General features: G+C 39.1%; 3 protein-coding genes across 6 annotated transcripts; all 3 read left to right on the forward strand.

Moving 5' to 3' along the window:
• Nucleotides 1-1,967: 1,967 nt before the first annotated feature.
• LOC113016561 (uncharacterized) lies at nucleotides 1,968-4,086 on the forward strand. Of its 3 annotated transcripts, none has more exons than XM_080297429.1 (7): nucleotides 1,968-2,230; nucleotides 2,312-2,379; nucleotides 2,478-2,627; nucleotides 3,187-3,245; nucleotides 3,322-3,408; nucleotides 3,513-3,572; nucleotides 3,660-4,086. In XM_080297429.1, exons 1-7 carry the CDS (start codon nucleotides 2,061-2,063, stop codon nucleotides 3,825-3,827), a joined length of 762 nt encoding a protein of 253 aa, XP_080153555.1. In that variant the 5' UTR covers nucleotides 1,968-2,060; the 3' UTR covers nucleotides 3,828-4,086. The 3 variants fall into 3 exon arrangements, 2 of the variants coding, with proteins under 2 accessions (XP_080153555.1, XP_080153554.1); XM_080297428.1 differs by having other exon boundaries at nucleotides 3,513-3,791; nucleotides 3,864-4,085; XR_013905278.1 differs by having other exon boundaries at nucleotides 1,969-2,243; nucleotides 3,513-3,792.
• Nucleotides 4,087-5,346: 1,260 nt separating this feature from the next.
• On the forward strand, nucleotides 5,347-11,061 carry LOC113017005 (uncharacterized). Of its 2 annotated transcripts, none has more exons than XM_026160256.2 (6): nucleotides 5,347-5,701; nucleotides 7,842-8,334; nucleotides 8,593-8,842; nucleotides 9,183-9,432; nucleotides 9,522-10,089; nucleotides 10,281-11,061. In XM_026160256.2, exons 2-6 carry the CDS (start codon nucleotides 7,868-7,870, stop codon nucleotides 10,687-10,689), a joined length of 1,944 nt encoding a protein of 647 aa, XP_026016041.1. In that variant the 5' UTR covers nucleotides 5,347-5,701; nucleotides 7,842-7,867; the 3' UTR covers nucleotides 10,690-11,061. The 2 variants fall into 2 exon arrangements, with proteins under 2 accessions (XP_026016041.1, XP_080153553.1); XM_080297427.1 differs by having other exon boundaries at nucleotides 5,402-5,701; nucleotides 7,845-8,334.
• Nucleotides 11,062-14,132: 3,071 nt separating this feature from the next.
• cyp4f3 (cytochrome P450, family 4, subfamily F, polypeptide 3) lies at nucleotides 14,133-21,168 on the forward strand. The gene is made up of 13 exons (XM_026158985.2): nucleotides 14,133-14,432; nucleotides 14,623-14,767; nucleotides 14,860-14,913; nucleotides 15,053-15,180; nucleotides 16,205-16,326; nucleotides 16,406-16,555; nucleotides 16,854-16,983; nucleotides 19,494-19,560; nucleotides 19,714-19,843; nucleotides 19,937-20,070; nucleotides 20,336-20,400; nucleotides 20,479-20,561; nucleotides 20,638-21,168. Exons 1-13 carry the CDS (start codon nucleotides 14,226-14,228, stop codon nucleotides 20,828-20,830), a joined length of 1,608 nt encoding a protein of 535 aa, XP_026014770.2. The 5' UTR covers nucleotides 14,133-14,225; the 3' UTR covers nucleotides 20,831-21,168.
• Nucleotides 21,169-21,375: the final 207 nt, after the last annotated feature.

Here is a 21,375-nt window from a genome sequence, read left to right on the forward strand (position 1 = left end):
ATTAAGCATAAATACTACATTTAGTAGAAATACTATGTTTTAGCACAAATAGTATAAAAAGCAGAAATATTGTAATTTAGCAGAAATACTATATTAGGCACAAATCTTATAAAATAGCAGAAATAGTATTATTTAGCACAATAGTAATAAGTTAAACAGAAAAATTGGAAAAGCAAAATGGACAGCTGAAAAAATGCTGAACATGCTGAGGGTCCCTCAAATATACTTGTTAAATGAAAAAATCAGCAAAAAAATGCACAGGGAGAGAGAAGTAAGTTTCTAGGTCAGCCTGGGAGCTGCTGAATTTGAATCCACCAATCAGAGAGCCTGTGTACTTTTTCCCGCCAAAACATGTGCCTCTTTTTACACACGCAGCACAGAGAGGCACAGGATTATTGCAGCCTATTTCTCATAGTGACGACTCCCCTCAAACAAATGAAAATAATTTCCTAACCGTAGGGGCTAGAGCGGTCATTCTTACACCGTTTTGTTCAGAAGAGATGGGGGAATCTTCCAGTGTTTACAATTTATCATTAAAATATGAATTATTAAAGATATTTGACTTCTAATGCACCATAACTGAGTAGAGCGAAGCAAAAACTGCCTTGACTTGCCCTCAAACAACGCTTTCTAACTCGAAATCTATTTGGAGTATCGATATCATTCTTTCACCGTAAGAGACAGCAGGGTTTGGTGAACAATCATGGAAATTTTCAGGTCTCTGTGGAAATCCAACAAAAAGTTATGACGAGAGAAAAAAGTGGTTCATTTCCACAGTTTGAAATCTGAAGAAATCTGAGCGAAGGACAAATTTCCTACCCTCAAACAAGTCCAACTCATTTCAGAACGGTAATAGGTGAGAAAATAATTCTTGAATTGTGAGCGTCACGAGTGTCTGAAGATATACCGGGACAAGCCTCATGTCTTAACTTTGCTTCGTTAAGGAGATATGACGATTCGAATATGCCTCTCATTACAGAAATGCAGCGGTGATTTTGAACAAACTCTCCATTGACTTTATATGGAGAGTTTTCTGACCTTGTGTTAGTCTGAGGAGATTTGCCAAAATTATATAAATCCCACAACAATGATGGTGACATTTTCTGAAAGCCAGCAAAAATACCTACGTTTTGATGTATAATTTGTGGAAGTTGAGTGAAAATTGAGCAAGTAGCAGGAAGTTGTTCGGACATGAAGTGAAAATTGCAAAACCTTCAGTGGCACACTGGAAGCCAAGAGCATAGCAACCATAACAACACATGTATTTTGTGAAAAATCACAATTTTGCAACTCAAAACTTTAAGAGGCATAAAAGTAAAACAGTAAAAGATTTGAAAAAGCTGAATCATACCTGAATAGCCCAATAATTTGTGAACATTTTAAAATTTGAATGGTTGTTCTAGGTGAAAGTATGAGGAAGTAGTTAAGTTTCAAAAACAAGCAAATTTTAGCAGAATTGCTGAAGTTTCCCATTCATTTCAATGGGACAAATTAAAGGAAAAAAGCTTAATATTTTAAAAAGTATAATAGCAAAAAATAGCAAAAGTCATAGCCGGAAAGAGCAAAAATAGCAGAATAGTTTAAAATTTGAACGGTGAAAATCGGCTGAAAATTGTGGAAGTAGTTCTACGGCGAAAAGTGTACGGAAGCAACTTGAAGAATAATAATAAAGAATAAAGAGAAACAGGAACTCAATAGTGTGGATGCTTAAAGCATCCACACAATAATAAAGAATAAAGAGAAACAGGAACTCAATAGTGTGGATGCTTAAAGCATCCACACAATAAAGAATAAAGAGAAACAGGAACTCAATAGTGTGGATGCTTAAAGCATCCACACAATAATAAAAAGAAGAAGAACAAGACTGTATAGCAGGGCTCTTATCCAGGAAGGGAGATCAACAAACTCAAAAGAAACTCCGAATTGATAAACGCTGAGCGTCCAGAACAGCTGATCAGAGTTAGTTTAATCAACTCTGAGTATGCCCACCCTGAGGTAAGCACGTGCGTGATACCATTTTTTTTTAACCCAATCCAAAATCCAAAAGCCTATGATTCACCATGGAAACCGGGCAGAGAAAACGCTCGGCTTACTTCACCCCACTTGAAATAGATATTCTGCTGAGTGTATATGGAGAGTACGAACACATTTTTAGCAAGAAAGGCAACACGGCTGCAGCAGCAAAGGAGAGAGAACTGGCGTGGGAGAGAATTGCAGCGCGTGTAAATGCGTGAGTTGAAACGGTAAATACTAGTCAATACAATCCTGAGATGCATTTACAGGCGAATTTTTACTCATAATTTTAATTAAGGTGCAATACGGGAACAAAAAGGACTTGGCAGCAGCTGAAAATGAAATATAAAAACATAGTTCAAACAGGTAAGGCCCACTTTTTCTTTTGTATATGAGTCCATAAATGTTTTTTTAAACCCACAGGCCTAATATCCTGCTCAGATTAACATATGGCTTCAATTTAGCTAACAGAAAGAAGGCAGAGGCTCGCAAAGTGGTTGAAGGGGCACCTCCATCCATGCTGACGGAGGCAGAACAGTTTTCCAAGAGTAAGGATACTGGATGCCCGGTGGCTGAGCCCGTCACCCCACAGAGCGCAAGTGTCTGCATAAAATGTAATTATTTATAGCACACACATACATGAAATTTGAATATGTGGGATGAAATTCTCATTTCCTTCCTTTTTATAAACATAACCAAGTAAATTTTAGTGCCAACAGTTTAAGTGTTAAAGTGAATGAAAATTTAATGAATTACTGAGTGAAGTAAAAGGCAAAGCATAAAGGTTCAAATGCAACAAACAAACCAAAAATCGAATTCATTTATATCTCTTTAAAAAATAACTAAAAAGAAGCAATACTTCAGGAACCATCTCAGCCAGACTCTTTGGCCACGTCTGACCAAAGTACATAGTGAGTTATACTACAAATTACAATTCACAAGTGTTTGAAATGGGATCATTTCTGTCTGCATTGTCTCAACTAAAGGTTCAGTACATTTGGTGAAACAGTAGCTAAATTTCTTCATCAGCAGTGCAGTACTGATCCTTGTTACTAGTATTAGCTTGGACATGCATTTTCCATAATGTCTTTATTACTTAGGAATGCTGTTCCCTGCTGACTTATTCATAATGCCATCATGTGCTATAACACATCTGCATATTTATTTCAACAGTTGCTGATGGCCTTGATGAGACTCCTACTTCAGCAGAAGCATTTCCATCCCTTCCATCTGTAAGTAGGTGACTGAGTGCTCCTGAGATATTTCTAAAGAAAGGTTTCTAAAACAGAATGTTGCTCTTCATCACAGGAAGCAGACGAAGATGACGATAAGGATACATTATCTGCTGAGATAGAACCAGATAGACCTAGTGAGGTACACACCATGACAGTAGAGGTATGTTTTAGTCGTGTGTTCTTGTATTTGAAATGTGCAGTGAAGTGATGACGATGACTGGAAAACAACCTTCATATTCATGTTTTTATCTTTTAAATTAACAGAGCAAGGCCGAACATTATCAAGAGGAAGCTCCATCAACTACCCCAGCACATATTAACACAGTGAGACGTTCAATGCCATTCTGCATTTTCATAGCTTTATTTAAACTGCACCATGCATACATTTCAAGCCATTCTTACATTTTACAGTTACCAGTTAAAGAAATTTACAAAATGCACCTCATCCAAACAATGACAAAAACTGACAAAGAAATCACATACTTGGATCGTCAGATTAGAAAGACAGATCTGGAAATTGAATTACTGGAGCACCAGCTAGAGGTGGGTAACATGTTACAGGTGGTTACTCTCAGATAAATCCACAAATGATAATGGCTGGTTTTGTATTTGTAGGAAATAAAGAAGAACAAATAAAATGTTGAATAAAGAGTCCTGATTTATCCTCTGGGGGTGGGGTAAACTAATCTGAAAAGCGATTTTAGCAAATGGTTTCTCTGACAGCTCTTGCATCATGAACATTTTCAGGGTGAACAGGATCCTCTTCCCCAGGTTCATCCAGTCATATGGCAGGGTGCTGCTAAGAGAGGCAATATTATGGAGAACAACACATGCCACAGTTCTCTCTGATGATACCTTGAGTCTATGCAGGCACTGGAACCAGGATTTGAATATTCCTAGAGTCATGTCCACCCAGAGATGGGGAAGTTTAATTACAGCAGCTACAATCCCAAGTATAATCATGAAGTATAACTGAAGGATTTGTACATCAGTCACCTGCTGTGCTACAGAATTCCTCTTTAATACTCCTTCTTACCTTACGAGATTTCTTATTTGGAATACTACAAAATTTTGTAGCTCATGTGTAAGAGAAAAGTAAATCTTTCTAACTGGTGCATAGTTTGTGTCATAAAGGAAACCCCTGATGGTGACAAAGCAAATTGCCACACAAAGAGGTTAGTCTGATGTGAAAAGCACGACCTCGCTGTGTTATATTTGATATGTATAGGGTTGGAGCAAAATGTTCGTAATGGAGACATTCAACGAGATGCTCATCTGGGAATGAAAAAAACTTCTAATCAGGGTGTCACGCACAGAGATCTGAAAGATCTTCCGGGGATGGTGACACTATATAGGCAGCGATTTTATACCTGTTAATCTCTAAGATAGATCTTAATCTGCTCTGGTGCAGGTTTGGTTCAAGGCAGGCATGTGCAATAGTGCAACCTCTGGTACTGATCGGATGCTAAGTAATTACATGGCCGGTACCAATACCGATATTTTGATCTTACAAAGGCAGCTTATGTCTGGGTGAGCAGTGCGTCATGACTTATGAGATTAATCATCAAGTTACAAATTCTTAACACATTTTAATGAGCACTAAATCACTGTTAACACAACAAAACACACCTCAGGTTTTCAGGTTTTTTTGAAACTGGGGTTTTTGGAGACCTGAAATGTAAACATACCTGTCTCTTAAGGAGTTTGTGTTAACTTCCATTGTTTAAAAGCGAGGCTATAAATAAAATAGATGTGACAGTCAGTGCAAAAAAGTTCTGACATTTTTCACAGTACAGCTACAGTGGGCTACATACTGGACATAGAGGACTGAAACAAAATATCAGCCCTGTTATGCTAGTATCGACCCAATACGTGTTGGTATGGATACAATAGACTTTGTTTTAACTGAAATAAGCAGTATTTGTTTTGATCTGCTCACCTCTGATTCACAGCATAAGTTACCATGGGGATTTAGTCCTGTGAGAAGTGAACCCCCTTCATAGTATAGGTAACCCTGAAGTTACCTACATAAGACAAAATCCTGCTTTGTAGTTTAAGCTTCTGCTCCGGTATCAGGTTATATTTGTTTCGATCTGCTCGCCTCTAATTCACAGCATAGCTTACCATGGTGATTAAGCCAGGTAAAACTTTCATACTACTGAAAGCTCAGATTTAAAGCTCAATACAGCCAAGCTGACTTTGCTCTGTACTTCAACGCATCTGTCCAGTTTTTTTTCTTTTCTTTTCCATCATGGACTGTATGCTTTCATACAGTTGTGTTTTTCACGAGAGACCCCTGAAGGCCACACTGATTGGAATCTCGGAGCAGCTGAGAGACAAACACACTGAGCCCGGAGAGCGACGGGAAATGGTTTTGGAAACAGCGGCGTGTTATGAAAGCAGCCGGGAAAGCGCGTACCTGCAGGTGTTATACTTATAGCTGCCTGCCACAGGTAAGTTTCACTCCGCCACAGTGGTAACTCTGCTAGCTGATGGGAAGAAGCTGTTAACTCCCAAGTGAGACCCTAAACTGTACTATTCACAAATGTGTAGTTTTATTTTAGTACATTTAAAAAGTTGTTTTACCTCGAAAATCTGTAATTTGTCACATTTCTTGTACGCAAACGGTTTTACTCCACAAATGAGCTGAACAGTCATGTTTTCAGCAGTCTAAGTAGTTTGCCCTCGGGTTATTCTTCTGTTTTTTCGTTTACATAAAGCACTGAGTGGTTTTTCTCCCCCTGAGCCTTACTTTCTGTGGAGAACTTGGCATGCCACAAGAAACAGGCAAATTAGTTAACGGTGTCCAGAAATCTTTTTATTACTTTTCTGTGTCAGTTGTTATTTGCTTGTTTCCAGGGTAGAGTCATCAATATATTTTTGCTTTGCTTTGTGTTACGAAATGGACATTCCTGCTGCTTTGCTATCATCTTAGCTTACTGACCTTAGTCATAGAGGCTATAAAATGGAGAGAATGGAACGAATCGCTCTTTGGGTGTAGGACCTTGTTGCATTGACCGTCTGCTGACATTTGGCCATGAACCTAAGAGCCTCACTGCTGCTATTACCCCCACTCTCTGATGAACCCCACGCACCCTATGCATTGCTATAGCATGTTTCATTATTTGCAGGGTATTGTGAATGACTCTAGTATGTGTGCTTTGAACTCCACTATCATATTAGACATTCTTTAAATCCATAGGGAGCAATCCATTCTAATATTGAACTGCTGAAAGCTTGCATCATAAAGAGACCTTAGTTTAAGAGGCAGTTCTTGGAGCAGCTTGAGCTGAATTCAGTAGGTTGTAATACCTTGTGCAGTTGTGATAATGCTCAAAATGATTTATGAAGGAAAATCTCATCATCTAGTGTCTGTTGTTTGTTTTGATAGTCTTCAGTAGTGATCTGGTCCCTGTACTAAAGACTGAGTTCATCATACCCAGGGTGCCATTCTGTTATCTGGCTTCTCTTTAGTGTAACATCAACAATCAGCGGGAACAGGCACACAGTGCTGGTTATCAGATTGCTAAGTTAACCCAGTCACAAAAATGAAGTTTACTGGCAGCAGAATTGACGATAAAATTATGCTATAGTAAAGATATGAAACTGTTACGCCCAATACAGACCGAAAATAACACTGCTGCTGCAGACACACCAGCTGAGTGAGAGAAAAAGCAGTTTACAGTAGTTTAGTATTAAAAGAAACCAGAATAAACACGTAGGCTTAGTCTGCATTCAAAGGCATTTTTAAATCTGCTTGGAAGACCCACTTTTTCTGTGTGGCGTTTGACCAAGTGTGAAATTTTATTGTTTTATTTTATTGTGTCAATCCATGTTTTTGTGTCTTGCACTTTTAAAAAAAATAAAAAAATTCTTATATATAATTGTAACTGTTTGGTGCTTTATAAATAAAACCTGGCTCAGCTTTGTATCTTTAGTTCATCTATCCACCAGATTTCTGTGGTCACAGGAAAGATAACTTCACCAGCTCAAAGTTCAAACTCATAATCTGATTACAGAATGCCTGCACGTTGTTAACGTAGGAAACATCGGAACTTTTGTGATTCTGTTTACTCTTAATTTCTTAGTTTTGATCCCCCTTCTGCTTTGCTTTTGCACACATTTTTTTTTTTTCATAATTTCCCAGGTTTTTGCCAACAATAATGCTCAAAAGTCACAGTTTAAAACAAAACAACTGTCTGGTTCACAACAAACAACTATTCAGACTGGTACTCTGCTGGGCCCCAGCAATTAGAAACTGAACCAAACACTTCAGTGTATGGAGGATGTTTGTGTCGTTGGAGAAACTGTAAAATCTGATTTATTTTTATTCACACCTGTGAGATACATTATCAAACTTAAACTCTAAACAGGGACAAAGATACAGTGACTTGTGTTGATCAGATTTAAATTCAAACTACAATATTGTCATAAATCATAAAGTAAATGTTCACCATTCTAGAAGCAATAAATAAAATGAGCCACAACTCACTGAGTTGTTTTTGTTATTTTTAAATTAAGTATTAATAATATTGTTGGTAGAGCCTCTGTCATCTCATTAACTCCACTTTTACTCTCCCTCTCTGCATGCAGCAGGTTTAAAGGTTGTCCTGAATGAAATGGCAGAAGGGTACGACTGGTTCACCAACCAAAGAAAATCTCCACCTGCTTCCTATTCCCCTCTTTCATGTCATGACAGCGGCTCCATCCAAAAATGTCTGCCAGTGAAAACTCTGCAGCCTTTCTCGAATGATGGTAAAATTGAGCATGATGAAGACTCTGGGGGCCGTCAGTTGAATGAGGGTCCTTCGCCTCATTTGTATGAGGAACTTTTCTGTGCCGGTCAAACTTCCATCCCTCTGGGCCATCTGGCCAGTGCCCTCATGACCTCGTCTGGGCTGAAGACTGATGTGGTGAAACAAGGTTACCTGGGGAAGCTGGAGCGGAACCACAAGAGATATTTTGTCCTCAGAGCAGGGAGTCACACTGGGCCGAGCCGACTCGAGTGGTACAAGAGCCAGGAGAAGTTCATGGCAAAGGAGAAGTCTTCTGGCAAAGCTGCGCTGTTTGGGTCGAGCAAACAAGGGTCTGTAAAAGTGACTTTATATGTGAAGCATATGATACAGCACCCTCAAATTGATGTTTTTAGTAGTTTCTTTATAAATCTCTAAATAATAATACAGTTAAAAATATTTCAACTATTAGCAGGTAGTCCTAAATTTAAAAAGTATGATACTCAAAACATGTGTCCAAAAATAGGTGTGTTTGTAGAGGGTTTATAGGATGTATGTCTTTCATTTTCATCTGAAGAAGCATTAAAATCTAACTGTATTTAATTCCCCAGAGTGATTTACTTGCGGTGCTGTCTTGGCGTGAGCCGGATTGCCAGTTCCCGGAAAGGCCACACTGTGGCGTTGTATCCCAAGGATCAGACCATGGTGCTGGTGATGGAGGACCAGAAGGAGCAGGAGGATTGGTATGTAGCCCTTAAGAAACTGATGGAGGAAGAGCAAAACGATGAAGAGTATGGCGAAGGGGCTGATGAAGATGATGATGGCTATTGCACTCTGCCCCCTGCTGCTTTCTTTAAAGAGGTTAGAGCACTTTTCGGTTGTAGTTAAGATCATAAGCAGTTGATTAAATATACTGAATTTAATAACATCTTGATCAAAGCGAGTAGCTTCCCTGATACTCAGAATCAATCAGAAATGGCAAATATGACAACCTTATTCTCAATAGGACACATTTATGCCACACAAGTGCTGTACCTCCTTCAAAAAGAAACCTAATCTAATGATTAAACATAAAAAAGGACTGCGCAGAATTCATATTTTCATCAGATGGCTGCTTTGACACCCTCAGTCAATTCAAAATAGTAATTAAAAACACCTCCCAGCTGTCTTGCTCCAACCTGTTTCTGTCACATTGTCTAAGGTTTGGCCCATTACGGTGAAGCCCAGAGGTCTGGGTAGTTCCAAGTCCCTCACTGGTGAGAATCGGCTCTGCCTCACAGCAACATCTCTGATCTTGGTGAGAGTGGGTGCAGGAAATGATTTGCCATCCGTCACGATACCTTTGTTGAGCGTTCGCCGCTTTGGCCACTTGGAGGGCTTGTTCTACTTGGAGCTCGGCAGGTCTGCACCAAATGGTCCTGGAGAGATTTGGATGGAAACAAATGACCAAGGTAATTAAACAAACAAAAAATGTTGTGCTGAGGCCTGACTGGACAAAAGTAAAGAGTGTGACTCATCCTGGTGTATATGTTCTTTACAGGAAACAGAATACTGGCCCAGCATATTCACGAGGCAGTTCGGGAGGCAGTTCGGGCACTAAGAGTTCTTCCAGAGTTGAGCTGCTCTCCAGTCTCCAGTCAGAGTCAGAATAAAGGCCTTCTGGCCTCAAAACGCTGCAGACCTAAATACAGAAACAGAATGGTGAATGTAAGACCACAGCGTCCCTTAGTCTTGTTCCCCAGAAGTCCTGACATACAGACTAGTCCTGCACAGTCTTGTGTAAAGCCCCTCGAACCAGACGAAACAAATCCTGAATCGTCTCCAAGCTCGAGCTTTAATTTCAGCCCTTGCAGATCTCAGAATAGGTCCATTTCTGAAACTTGGAGTGACATGGAAATGAAGATGGACCAATGTGATGCCGCAGCCTGTGAGATGCAGGAGTCCGTTGACGACAGGGAGGGACTGGGATACATGGTCATGTCCCCTCATGTTAGCCGCAGCTCATCTGTGTTATCTCATGATGACTATGTTACCATGGCAAGCCCACATAAAAATAGCCAGCCAGCTTACTCGTCATCCTCTGCTTCTCTGCAGACATCATTCATCAGGCAAGTCTTTTTCTTACCTATATTGGTACTAGCAGAATATATGATCTTGAAACAATGGCTGAAATACTTTTGACAGAGGGTACCGCAAATAAAAATGTCAGAATTGATCAACATGTTTTTTGTTTTTGTTGTTTTGGTTCACCTTGGCTGCCAGTTGTGTAATCTCTAGAGTAAAACTTTTGTCGTTTTAGCTCCTCCTCTGACAGCAGCTCTCCCCTGGACCCGCCTCATCATCTGACCAATGAGCACAGTCGGCCACACTGGCTGATGACACCAGCCCAACAGTCAAAAATGGATGCTGACCAATCGCAGATGAGCATCAGTTGCTCCACCGAACCACAAGTTGATACAAAGCAGGAAGGCAGTAAAAGCTCAGCACAGACTGGAGTCACTTCTCCTTTAGGGGGCATTGATGGGTCCGACCTGAAAATTCCATTTGTCACATTTGGATCAGGCTGTAGTGGGCCGATCCAGGCTAGTTTCAACTTGGATACAGATCAGTCTAGTCAATTCCAAGCTGTACCAGGCCAGTCTAGTATTAGAAGATGCTGGCTGTCATTGCTTCTGCCTGCTTGCCTTCAAGCTGAGGACGCATCCTGAGTGTTTGTAATGATTTAATGTTTTGTTTGAATCTCAGTAGTGTAAAGAAAAGCTGATTATTTATAGGTCACTTTACAAATGAAAAACTTGAAAATTAAAAGAAATATTTCAGTGAGATTGTTGCTGACACTTGTTGCACTTGATCACTTGCAGTCGTTGCACATGAAAAGAGAAGCTGGGACTAACGTCTTTACACAGTTTAGTAATGAGTATACTTTTGAGAAAAATAAAGTTGTTGTTTTACAGTTTGTCTGTAAAAGCGCACAGTGTGCCTCTTTTTGTCAGTGGGTGTTGTTTTGGGGGGTTTCTTCTGCTTGGAGTCTTGTTGTTTCGTGGAGGAAAAAAATTGTTAAATAAAATGACATAAATTGAGTTTTTCTAAAAGTTTTTCTTCCCCTGTTTGGTAAAAAATTGTAAATGCCAGTTGATAAAATGCAAGTGATGCATTATATCTAATCCGTCTGTTAACACGTCACTAACTGTTCTCTAGCAAGACTTTAACACAACATATTAAAACTATATTTAAACTGTAGGGAATTAAGTGTTGAGTGGCCGGTGACTGTTAAGCTTATTTCTAGCTTCAAAATAGATTTTTAATATGCTACCATGTCGATGGATTTGTGAACATGTATATCATATGCACAACTGTGTGTGGCCTATCTCCATTCAAATAAAGTGTAGTACTCTACAATACTCTAATTAAATTCAAATGTAGGAACATTTCCTATTCCTGTATCAATACAATGAGGACAATGACCTAACACTGTTGTATTGCAACATGCAGTAGTGTCCAAAAGCCACCCCCTTATTTCTTTATATTCTGCTAGGAAAATGGGTGCAATGAACCATTTGCAAGCATACATGGAAATACAGGATGTAACGCAAAAACAGTTGTAGTACTTTAATGCTCAGCACAGCCTGAAGTATTTTAGGCAGCTTTTAAGTAGTCTTCAGGAATAGAAGGACACTCAAAGCTCTTCTTTGGATGAGAAAAAATGATGCAACTGTAGCTGTAGTATTGATTCTGATATAGTGCAGGCCTGAGCCTGACTTGTAATGCACACTGGCAGAGCAGTTACTGCAAATAAATCCAGATGTGGCCACCAGGAACATCATGGAAGCCTTTTGTGCTTAAACATAAAAACCACGTCGTGGGGTATGAACCCAAAGAGAAGAAAAACAGGATGTCTGTGTTTGCAATTATACTGAAGAACAAGCTGTTTTCTAGTTTGGGAAATTGACTTCGGCTGTGATCTTGCAATACTGTCTGTGGCTTTTTCCTGTTGAAATATAATACACTGCTCTTCTTTATTCAAGTGGGTGTCAAATTCTTATTAAGCTGTAAAGCAGTGTCACTGCTGAGCGCTACTGCTGCTCATCCCTTTAAGTCTGTATACAAACAAAAGTCAATGACTGTAACTTTGTTATTATTGCATGCTGTAGTACCTAAGAGTACGCATGTTCTTAGTGTTTTCTATCATTTCAGTGTCCTGAATGGTTCTAGGAATCCTCACAATAACAAACAGTGCTTTATAGAGGCTGTAACAACAATTACATGCTAAGCTGCCTCTGTAACTGTGCAGCTGCGTTTCGTTTTAACGTTATTCTACCTAAAATCATGTCTCACTAATGCATTACTATGTTCTCTGTATGTAGTGTACTAACTCACTGCGTCACTGTATTCAGATGTGTTTTCTTGCTTCTGTGGACATAAACACACTCAGATGGTTTTTGTGGTAATGACTGGCATGTGTCTGATCCTGCCACTAACACACGACTCTGAATATTCACAACGTCAGGAGCCTAAGCACCATCCGGCCTGGTTAGAACCTGAAAGGAAGACTGCCTCTTTTTGAAAAGTGTTGTCTTTTCTTGTGTGTGTGTTTAGCCTCATGCTTTTGAATGTTCAAATACTGGCCCAGAGAAGAACAGACCACTATTGAGTTAAGGCCTGGTCACCAGGCACTCCCAAACAAGCTCCCTCACCAGACCTAGCATCAGGATGGGGTCTCCACCGGTGTCCCTGGGTATCTCCAGTAAGGTTTATATATTCAGAAATCAGTTTATGGACTGATTTCAGATTTTGAGTTGCACTTAGTCTGACCCCTCACCCAGGACCATTTGCCCTGACAACATTGCTCCTGAAATCTAACATCTCATCACAATAAGGTGAGTCCTGACACATACAGGGTCTCCATCAAAAGGAATCATCTAAGGTGCATTAGGCATCTGATCAGGACGCCTAATGCATCCTGCATTGGAGTCTTAGATGAGGCGTTTTGGGCTTGTCCCACAGATAGGAGACCATGGGAGACCAGGGCAGGATGGGAAGATTATGTGTGATGACTGGCCTGGAAACCAAATGGTAGAAGTGCTGGAAGAGGCAGCTGGGGAAAGTGAGGTCTGGGCATGTATGGTTACTACCCTATGACCCAGACCTGGATAAATGATTGGTATTTAAAAATGCTTGTTGATATGTTTTTAAGACACATCAATAAAATATATTTTGCACATTTATGCTATTAGACTCTGGAGCTCCCCCATGTTCAACGTGATTCACTTACCAAAACAAAAAAGAAGTGCAATAAACAATCTGAGTGAATTTGACAAAGACAGTTGGTGATAGCAACAGATATTAACATTATTGTTAAATGAAAAATTGTGTTTTTTTGCAAAGATTATCATCATGTACACAAAATCTGATACATGATTACAATTTTCATTTTTAATGTATGCTGTGATTAGTTAGTGCTCATTTAAAAGTTTAGGAATTGTTGTGCCCATGGTGCAGTTGTCATTGAGATTTCCTTTGAGAGGAAACATGACATGTAGAGTTTTTATGAAATGACAGAGACTAACAAGAGCTCGACTACAATAGGCTCATCCCAAACTGGATTTTTTATTCTATTAAAGCCACAACTTTAAAAAAACTAAAAATGTTTCCTCTTGTACCCGTTGTGTGAATTCTGTGGTAAACATGTTGCCCCATGTGATTTGATCTGTGAAGGAGAACGAGAAATGCATGCCACTTTCTTCATTTACGCTTTCTCTCGGAAACACTTTCTAAGACACTATGTCAAAATTTAGCTTTGTTCTTACATACACATACAATTTTACTTTACATTTCTGGGGGCAGACATTTAATTTGGTTATTAGCTTTCTAGGGATTTTTGTTTGTTTGTTTGCTTTTGTGTGTGTTTTGCCATTTCACTTTTTTTTATCAAGCTTTTTTCCAGGATGGGATAATGTTTATATTTCTACAACTGCATATTTTGGAAGATTTTGCTTCTCTATGTACAAACTGCTTCCAGCACTGTTGCACAGTACAACAATGCAATGCCTTTCAGTGGTTTCAACAACTTGATGCAGTTAGAGCAATGCAGTTCAGTGTAATACTTTAACCTTTCAGTATTTACAATCAGAATTGGTGGGGTGGAGCATGTTTCAACATCAGCAACTTCCCCCTATAAGAAACACGACAGAGCAGGATCAGTGGTGAGAAACTTGGACTTCTGGATGCTAATTTCTCTCTCCTAATGATGACTCTCCTGCACACTGTCCTTGCTCTGGTCCTCAGCTGGACAGGTCTCTCTTCAGTCCTGTACATTTTCAGTACTGGACTGTTTACTGTGGTTGCACTTTGGACTGCGAGGCTGCTGCTGCGGCACGCCTGGTACACTCACAAGTTGTCCTGTTTCAGCAAACCACAGACACGTTCATGGCTGTTGGGCCATCTTGGGAAGGTACGACACGCAGCAATCATCTAGATTTTTATGATCTATTTGACATATTTATCTCTAAATCGTAACATAACTGTAGAGTTCCGAATTAAACAGGGTTTACTTTCTGTTGCAAAATATCACCATTATTTCCTCTTCGACTGTTTTAAACACCGCAAAACTTTAAATTTTGTTTCGGGATGAAACATTTTAGATGCAGAGCACAGAAGAAGGTCTTCAGCGGGTGGATGACCTGGTGCAGACATACAAACACTCCTGCTGCTGGTTCCTCGGTCCTTTCTATCATCTGGTCAGACTCTTCCACCCTGACTACGTCAAACCTCTGCTTATGGCACCTGGTAGGGTAAAACACCAACAGTCAGTCAGTATTAAACCACATTTCCAAAGCTTTTGTTCTTCTCTCACATCATCTGTTATTTACTTTTTTCAGCCAGCATCACAGTGAAAGATGAACTCATTTATCACAATCTACAGCCATGGCTGGGTAAGTCAGACATTTCAGTTTTTCTCATCCATGGTTGCAAGATAGGATCACTGTCAAATTTTTTTAAATTACCCGGTCTTAATAGAACATAGGAAATACAGGAAAGAATTATTCCTGCAAACTCTCTTTTTTCTCTCAGGAAACAGTGTGTTGATCAGTAACGGAGAGGTGTGGTCTCGCAAGAGGCGGCTGCTCACTCCAGCTTTTCATTTTGATATTTTGAAGAGCTACATTGCCGTTTTTAACTCCTCAGCTAAAACCATGCATGTAAGAGACACACAGGCACACATACAGATACACTTTTAGTTTTTACTGACATATTTAGACAAGCAAACACTTGAAACCTTTAAAAACTGCATATGGTTAAACTGATACAGCAATGAGGAAAATTAGGTTTCCAGTTAACTTCAGGTTACAAATTAAGTTAATTGAAGGTTACCCATAATCTTCTTATGGCCTCTGACAGTGGCCTCCTCTCTGTGCTTATCCTGCTAGACCTCAATGCAGCATTTGATACTGCTCACCATAATATTTTGCTACAGAGATTAGAACATGCCCTTTTTAAAAAAAAAAAATTATTTTTTTTTAGACTTTACAGTGTGACTGTATTTATTCAGGGTCAGGACAAGATCTCATTTCAGATTTCAGAACTCCTTTACAACGTTTGTGTAATGTTTTCTTGAATAGCTTCTGAAGGACGGTTTTGATTCAAGTTATCAAAAGTTCCTGTTTGGGAAATTGTGAATACAACTTTTGTTTTCTTTTACAAATTACACGTGCACAGCTCTTATATTTGAGCTTCTCTGGGTGATGGCAGTCAGACTTTTGTTGCTTTCATCTTGCTCATGACAGATTTGTGTTGCACAAGAATGTTTGACACTGTATGTTTCGTCCTCACTGGTAGGTACCCATTACTACACATCACAAAGAGCATGTATAGAGGCGCTGCGCACACAAGCACACAACAGCAGTGACAAAACTGCGTACCCCAGAGGTTCCCGTTGCCACATTTCTCATTATATCAAGCCGTGCGAAGCTCACTTTGTATGGAGTTGCTATGGTTACTTGTTAGATCCAGCTGGTTATAGATTTTATATTTGTGTATTGTTTTATTTATATATTTGAATATTATATTATGATATTTTCCAGTATTGTCAAAAACGTATGCTTATCATGCACAGAGCAGGTGCTGTAAATTATATACCATATGAATCACACACCACATATGATTTGTTTCCATGCTTATGCTCACACCTTTATCCTGTTAATCCCTCCTTGTTTCCGTTTTCAGGACAAGTGGTGCCGACTTGTAGCAGAAGGCAAAACTAATCTGGAGATGTTTGACCACGTCACTCTGATGACTCTGGACAGTTTACTGAAATGTGCCTTCAGCTACGACAGCAACTGTCAGCAGTGAGATCAGCCACTTACTTCAACTGATATCTCCCATTTTTGTTGTAGTTGTCAGTTTCTAAGAAGATTGTCCCTCCAGGTCTTCCAGTGAGTACGTGTCAGCCATAGTGGAGCTCAGTGACCTGATAATAGAGCGTAGAGAAAAAAATATTTTACACCACTGGGACTGGATTTACTGGAAGACTCGGCAGGGGGAACGATTCAAACAAGCCTTAAACACAGTACACAGGTAATAATCTGACCTTCTGACATTCTGCAGCTCAGTTACACAAGTCACATAGAAGGCTGCAATTGTGATGACACATTGTTACTCCCAAATGGTGAAAACTAAACTGTTACTGTCCTTTATGTTGCTTATCTTCTTTTCCTTGTGCAATACTGTTGAAAAAAAATCTATTTAAATCTAATGTTCTAGATACTTTTGATGCTGTAATATTCTTGAATAGTAACTTGTAATTATGTCTAATGAACTGTTGAGTATGGTAAAGGCAGGCTAGTGATGTAAACCGCTGCATTCTGGTTTACAGGTTCACTAGGGATGTGGTTGAGAAGCGCCGCACCCTCCTTAACCAACAGAGGGAGACAGAAGCACAATCTGAAATTGCTCCAAAAGCCCAGAAGAGGAAAGATTTTGTAGACATCCTGTTGTTGACAAAGGTAGGATGGTACTCAACTTTAATAGAAAGCGACTGAAAGAAAATGAGCCGGGCTGAGCCGAGTAGATACCAGGAGGAGGTAGTAGTGGAAAAAAGGAGTGTATAGAGCCATTTTTAATTGAAATACTGCACCGGCTTAAGTGTCTCTTAAATAAGGGTTTGTAACATGTAGATGATTCATAATGAGGAAATTTCAACATAGCCAGACTTTCTCTGCATTAGCTGACTTCACATAATACTAGATGTCAAAATCTCACAGAGGTGAAAAATAAATTACCTGGAGTCATATTTAGTTTACTACTTCGTGCACTTTTGCTGCTGCTGTATATTTCATACAGCTGCACATTAAAGTTAAAACTTTTCATACATTTAAACATTAAAAGTTACTCTGTGTATATATATGTATACACTCATGTTTAAAAATGATTAAATCAACAAGGCACTTTGTTCACATTGTACTACATTAACTGTTTATTAAAACCTCTTTGCAGAAAAATTCAATCTTTCACTTCATTCTACCTGCATGAAGAATGTATCATAGCAAATCTCACAGCAAAATATTAGTTGTTGGATCTCTACATTTTCCCCGTGTGTTTTAGCATGCAGCACAGTTTCTGCTGCTTTGGGAGTAAGACAATATTTAGATGACACATATCTTTGGCCAAATGGAATTCAACTGTATTGATTTCACTGCATATTCTTCGAGCTGGTTGGATATATAGATGTGCTATACAGGCTCACTCTTATGGGCATCTGAGTGGGTCCTGGATAAGTCCTTTTAGTGACCAGTGACTTGTTTTTCTTGGCCTCCGCATATTAATTATCCTGCAGTTTGTGGTGTGTTTTCAGGCAGTTATATAATAATACCCTTTCCATATGATATGTTCTTGGTTAAGCTTCTGTTCATGGATGTAGTGTTTTAGGCTACATCCAGATGAACAAAATCAACCTTTTGGGATTTAATTAGCTGGATTATTGAGTATGCATCAGTTATTCGCTTCCAGAGCCATTATATTTGAACTATTACTGAGACAGCTCTGAAATAATCATGTAGAACTGATCTATATGTGGAATTCTGTGCAGACAGAGAACCTCCACCAGTCATTAGTGGCCTGGAACAGGTGATGGTATGGACCTTCCACACATATGCGTAAACTAAGTGAAAGTGTGTAGGAAGATGGTGTTGGGGACACTTTGAAATTGGCCACAGTGTAGGTAAATAGTTAGAAGTGAAACAGGGCATTTTAACATTGATCTCAAAAAGGCCTTCGACACAATCAATCACTCAATTTTATTGGATAAATTGGAAAGATATGGTATTCGAGGGAAAGCTGGTAACTGGTTAAAAAGTTACCTAACGGGTCGGGAACAATATGTTAGCATAGGGCATTACCATTCAGAGAAACTTGGTATTACATGTGGTGTTCCCCAAGGGTCAGTGTTGGGACCAAAACTTTTCAATGTATACATAAATGATATTTTTGATGTTTCTCAAGTACTTAAACTCATACTGTTCGCAGATGACACCAACATATTTTTCAGTAGCGATGATTATACTGATCTTGTAATGACCGTAAACAGGGAGCTAAAATTAATAAAAAAATGGATGGACATAAATAAATTATCATTAAATATAAATAAAACTAAAGCAATGTTTTTTGGTAATTTAAAATATAATATAGAATTACCAATTATCATTGAAGGTGTACCAATTGATAATGTGAGTGAAAACAAATTTTTGGGAGTTATAATTGATAATAAAATTTCATGGAAACCCCACGTCAGACACATAAAAACCAAAATTTCCAGAAGCCTCGCAGTTTTGAACAAAGTGAAGCAATTCCTTGATAAAGATGCACTTCGTACTCTGTACTGTACCCTGGTTCTTCCATATCTTACATATTGTGTGGAAGTGTGGGGAAACACATATAAAAATACAACTAATCCATGAGTCACAGTACAGAAACGAGCACTGCGTATTATTCACAAGGCTGGTTATCTAGATCATACTCACAAATTCTTTCTTCAGGCAAAGTTACTTAAATTCCAGGATCTGGTTAATTAACATATATGTACATGTGTGTGTAGATATATATATATATGTATGTGTGTTTGTTACTTGTAGTTATTACTGCCTGTTACCTGTGGTAATGCAATTTATAATTTATATATTCTGTATTCAGTTATGAAGGCTCTAATTGTTGGTTGCGAGCTGCCGCTTAGATGCTTGTATGTGCCCGGGGCTGTTGATGGGTCTGTATGCAATGATGGGCGTAGCTGCGGGAAGTTTGTTTTTTTTGTTGATGAGTGAGTATAGGGGTGGGATTTAATAAGTTTTCTTCGTCCCACTCCTTTTTCAGGCAATTTTTGTTTTTTGTTTTGTGCATTTTATGTTCAATATAGGTATTTGTTGTGCCTGAAAATGAACAAATAAATGAAATGAATGAAATGAAATGAACATGCATTACATTTTTGGCACTGCATTAGTTGCAAGATGTCTGTGTGTTGAAGGATGAAGATGGGCAAGGACTAACGGACGAGGAAATGCAGGCTGAGGCCAACACTTTCATGTTTGCAGGTGACATGTTACAGTAACATCTGTGGTCACACATAAAAATTACACCATAGTGGTAACTGCTGCTGTATACTCTAGGATGTCTCTTTAAAGCTGCAGCTCATAGTTTGCTGTCATTATCCTCACACTTTGCAAATCTTCCTTCTTCTCGGGCAGGTCATGACACAACAGCCAGTGCCATCTGCTGGACGCTTTATAATTTAGCACGCCATGAACACTATCAGGAAAAATGCAGAGAGGAAGTGATGGACCTGATAGAGGGACGAGATGGACAAGAAATCCAGTGGTCAGAAAATACAAATGCCAGCAACATTATTGGTAGTTTCAGATGTTTACATGTGAATTTTATCTCAGTGCCCTGACATGACTTGATCTTAAGGGAGGATCTGTCCAACCTTCCCTTCACCACCATGTGCATCAAAGAGAGCCTCAGACTCCACTCTCCTGTGCAGGCTGTAACACGGAGTTACACCCAGGACATGGTGCTGCCAGGAAACCGAACAGTCCCAGCAGGTGAGGGGGGAAACTCTCTTTCAAGATTTTCAAATAGACTTAGGAGATTCAAGAGCTGTGTCTTGTCATAAATCATGCTTTAGCTTTCATTTGTGAGACAGTACTTTAAGGGATACTATTTAAGGAGAGATTACTATATATTAGTTCCAGTTTTTAATGTCAAGTTACACACTTAATGAGAGAAGCTGATAACGAATAAATGTTGAAGTTGTAAAAGGAAAGTTTAAGCTTTAACTAACTCAACTAATTGTTTCTTGTAAACCAGGTACAATCTGCTTGGTAAGCATTTATGGAACACACCATAACCCCACTGTTTGGACAAACCCACATGTAAGCACTTAGTAAGATCATCTTAATTTTTGATACAAATCTGTCATATTTAATCTTTGTCATTTGCTCTCTAACCAGGAATATGATCCCCAGCGATTTGACCCAAGCAACAAAAAGAGCCAAACCTCTCATGCCTTCATCCCCTTCTCCTCAGGCCCCAGGTTCAGTTTCAGAATTATTCCCAACAGTACAACTAGGAAATGTTTTGGTAGCAAAATAACAAGTATATTTTAACAGGAACTGCATTGGTCAGAAATTCGCCATGGTGGAGCTCCGTGTTGTTGTGGCGTTGACCCTGCTCAGGTTTCGACTGACCCCAGGAGTGAATCCTGAACTCGGGAGCAGCAGAGTTCGCCGTCTCCCCCAACTCGTCCTGCGTGCGGAGGGAGGCCTGTGGCTGCAGCTGGAGCCTCTGAACACGCCCACATAGCAGGAGCAGTCAGATGAATGAGCCAATAAGATGATATAGTAACTTGTGTTTTTGAGAAAAGAGTAAAGAAAAGATCAGCCAGGAAGTGAAACTTAATGCAGTATCTACGTCGATGCCCACTGACAAACGTTATCTATCTGCAGTAACTTTTTGGTGTATTTATCTAATATAGGCAAATGCAATAATAACCATGCAACTCTTTAATGTACCTCTCAGACCGTAATTAGCAGTTTGGTTTTGAGGTTTCATACATTAATATAAGGGCTAAAATCTTCTTGTCAGAAATCGACATTTAACTGGGCAAATAAAAAAATTATCTTCTTTAACATAAAAAGAAACATAGCATTCACAATTTTGTTTCCTTTCTTACATTTTGGTGGCACAGTTGATCTGTCATAACTTCGATATACTGCAGCTCTATATTTAAGTACTGTTAAGAAAAAAAACAAGTGAATTTCAAAAAAACCTTTTTTTTGATATAAATATACGGCTTTATAGCTTTAACTTTTACCTGCAATATTTTTACATGTGTAAAAATGATTACA

Source organism: Astatotilapia calliptera, chromosome 23 (genome assembly GCF_964374335.1).
Source record: "Astatotilapia calliptera chromosome 23, fAstCal68.1, whole genome shotgun sequence".
NCBI classification, from domain to species: Eukaryota; Metazoa; Chordata; class Actinopteri; order Cichliformes; family Cichlidae; genus Astatotilapia; species Astatotilapia calliptera.

What these genes read in the sequence shown, in the direction of transcription:
- cyp4f3 (XM_026158985.2), top strand. Translation starts at nt 14,226, where the DNA reads ATGATGACTCTCCTGCACACTGTCCTTGCTCTGGTCCTCAGCTGGACA. An exon ending in TACGACAGCAACTGTCAGCA is followed by an intron (nt 16,327 to 16,405) that starts GTGAGATCAGCC and finishes TTGTCCCTCCAG; the next exon opens with GTCTTCCAGTGAGTACGTGT. An exon ending in CCCTTCTCCTCAGGCCCCAG is followed by an intron (nt 20,562 to 20,637) that starts GTTCAGTTTCAG and finishes ATATTTTAACAG; the next exon opens with GAACTGCATTGGTCAGAAAT.
- LOC113016561 (XM_080297428.1), top strand. Translation starts at nt 2,061, where the DNA reads ATGGAAACCGGGCAGAGAAAACGCTCGGCTTACTTCACCCCACTTGAA. An exon ending in TACACACCATGACAGTAGAG is followed by an intron (nt 3,409 to 3,512) that starts GTATGTTTTAGT and finishes TTAAATTAACAG; the next exon opens with AGCAAGGCCGAACATTATCA. An exon ending in TACTGGAGCACCAGCTAGAG is followed by an intron (nt 3,792 to 3,863) that starts GTGGGTAACATG and finishes TTGTATTTGTAG; the next exon opens with GAAATAAAGAAGAACAAATA.
- LOC113017005 (XM_026160256.2), top strand. Translation starts at nt 7,868, where the DNA reads ATGGCAGAAGGGTACGACTGGTTCACCAACCAAAGAAAATCTCCACCT. An exon ending in CTGCTGCTTTCTTTAAAGAG is followed by an intron (nt 8,843 to 9,182) that starts GTTAGAGCACTT and finishes ACATTGTCTAAG; the next exon opens with GTTTGGCCCATTACGGTGAA. An exon ending in GATGGAAACAAATGACCAAG is followed by an intron (nt 9,433 to 9,521) that starts GTAATTAAACAA and finishes TGTTCTTTACAG; the next exon opens with GAAACAGAATACTGGCCCAG.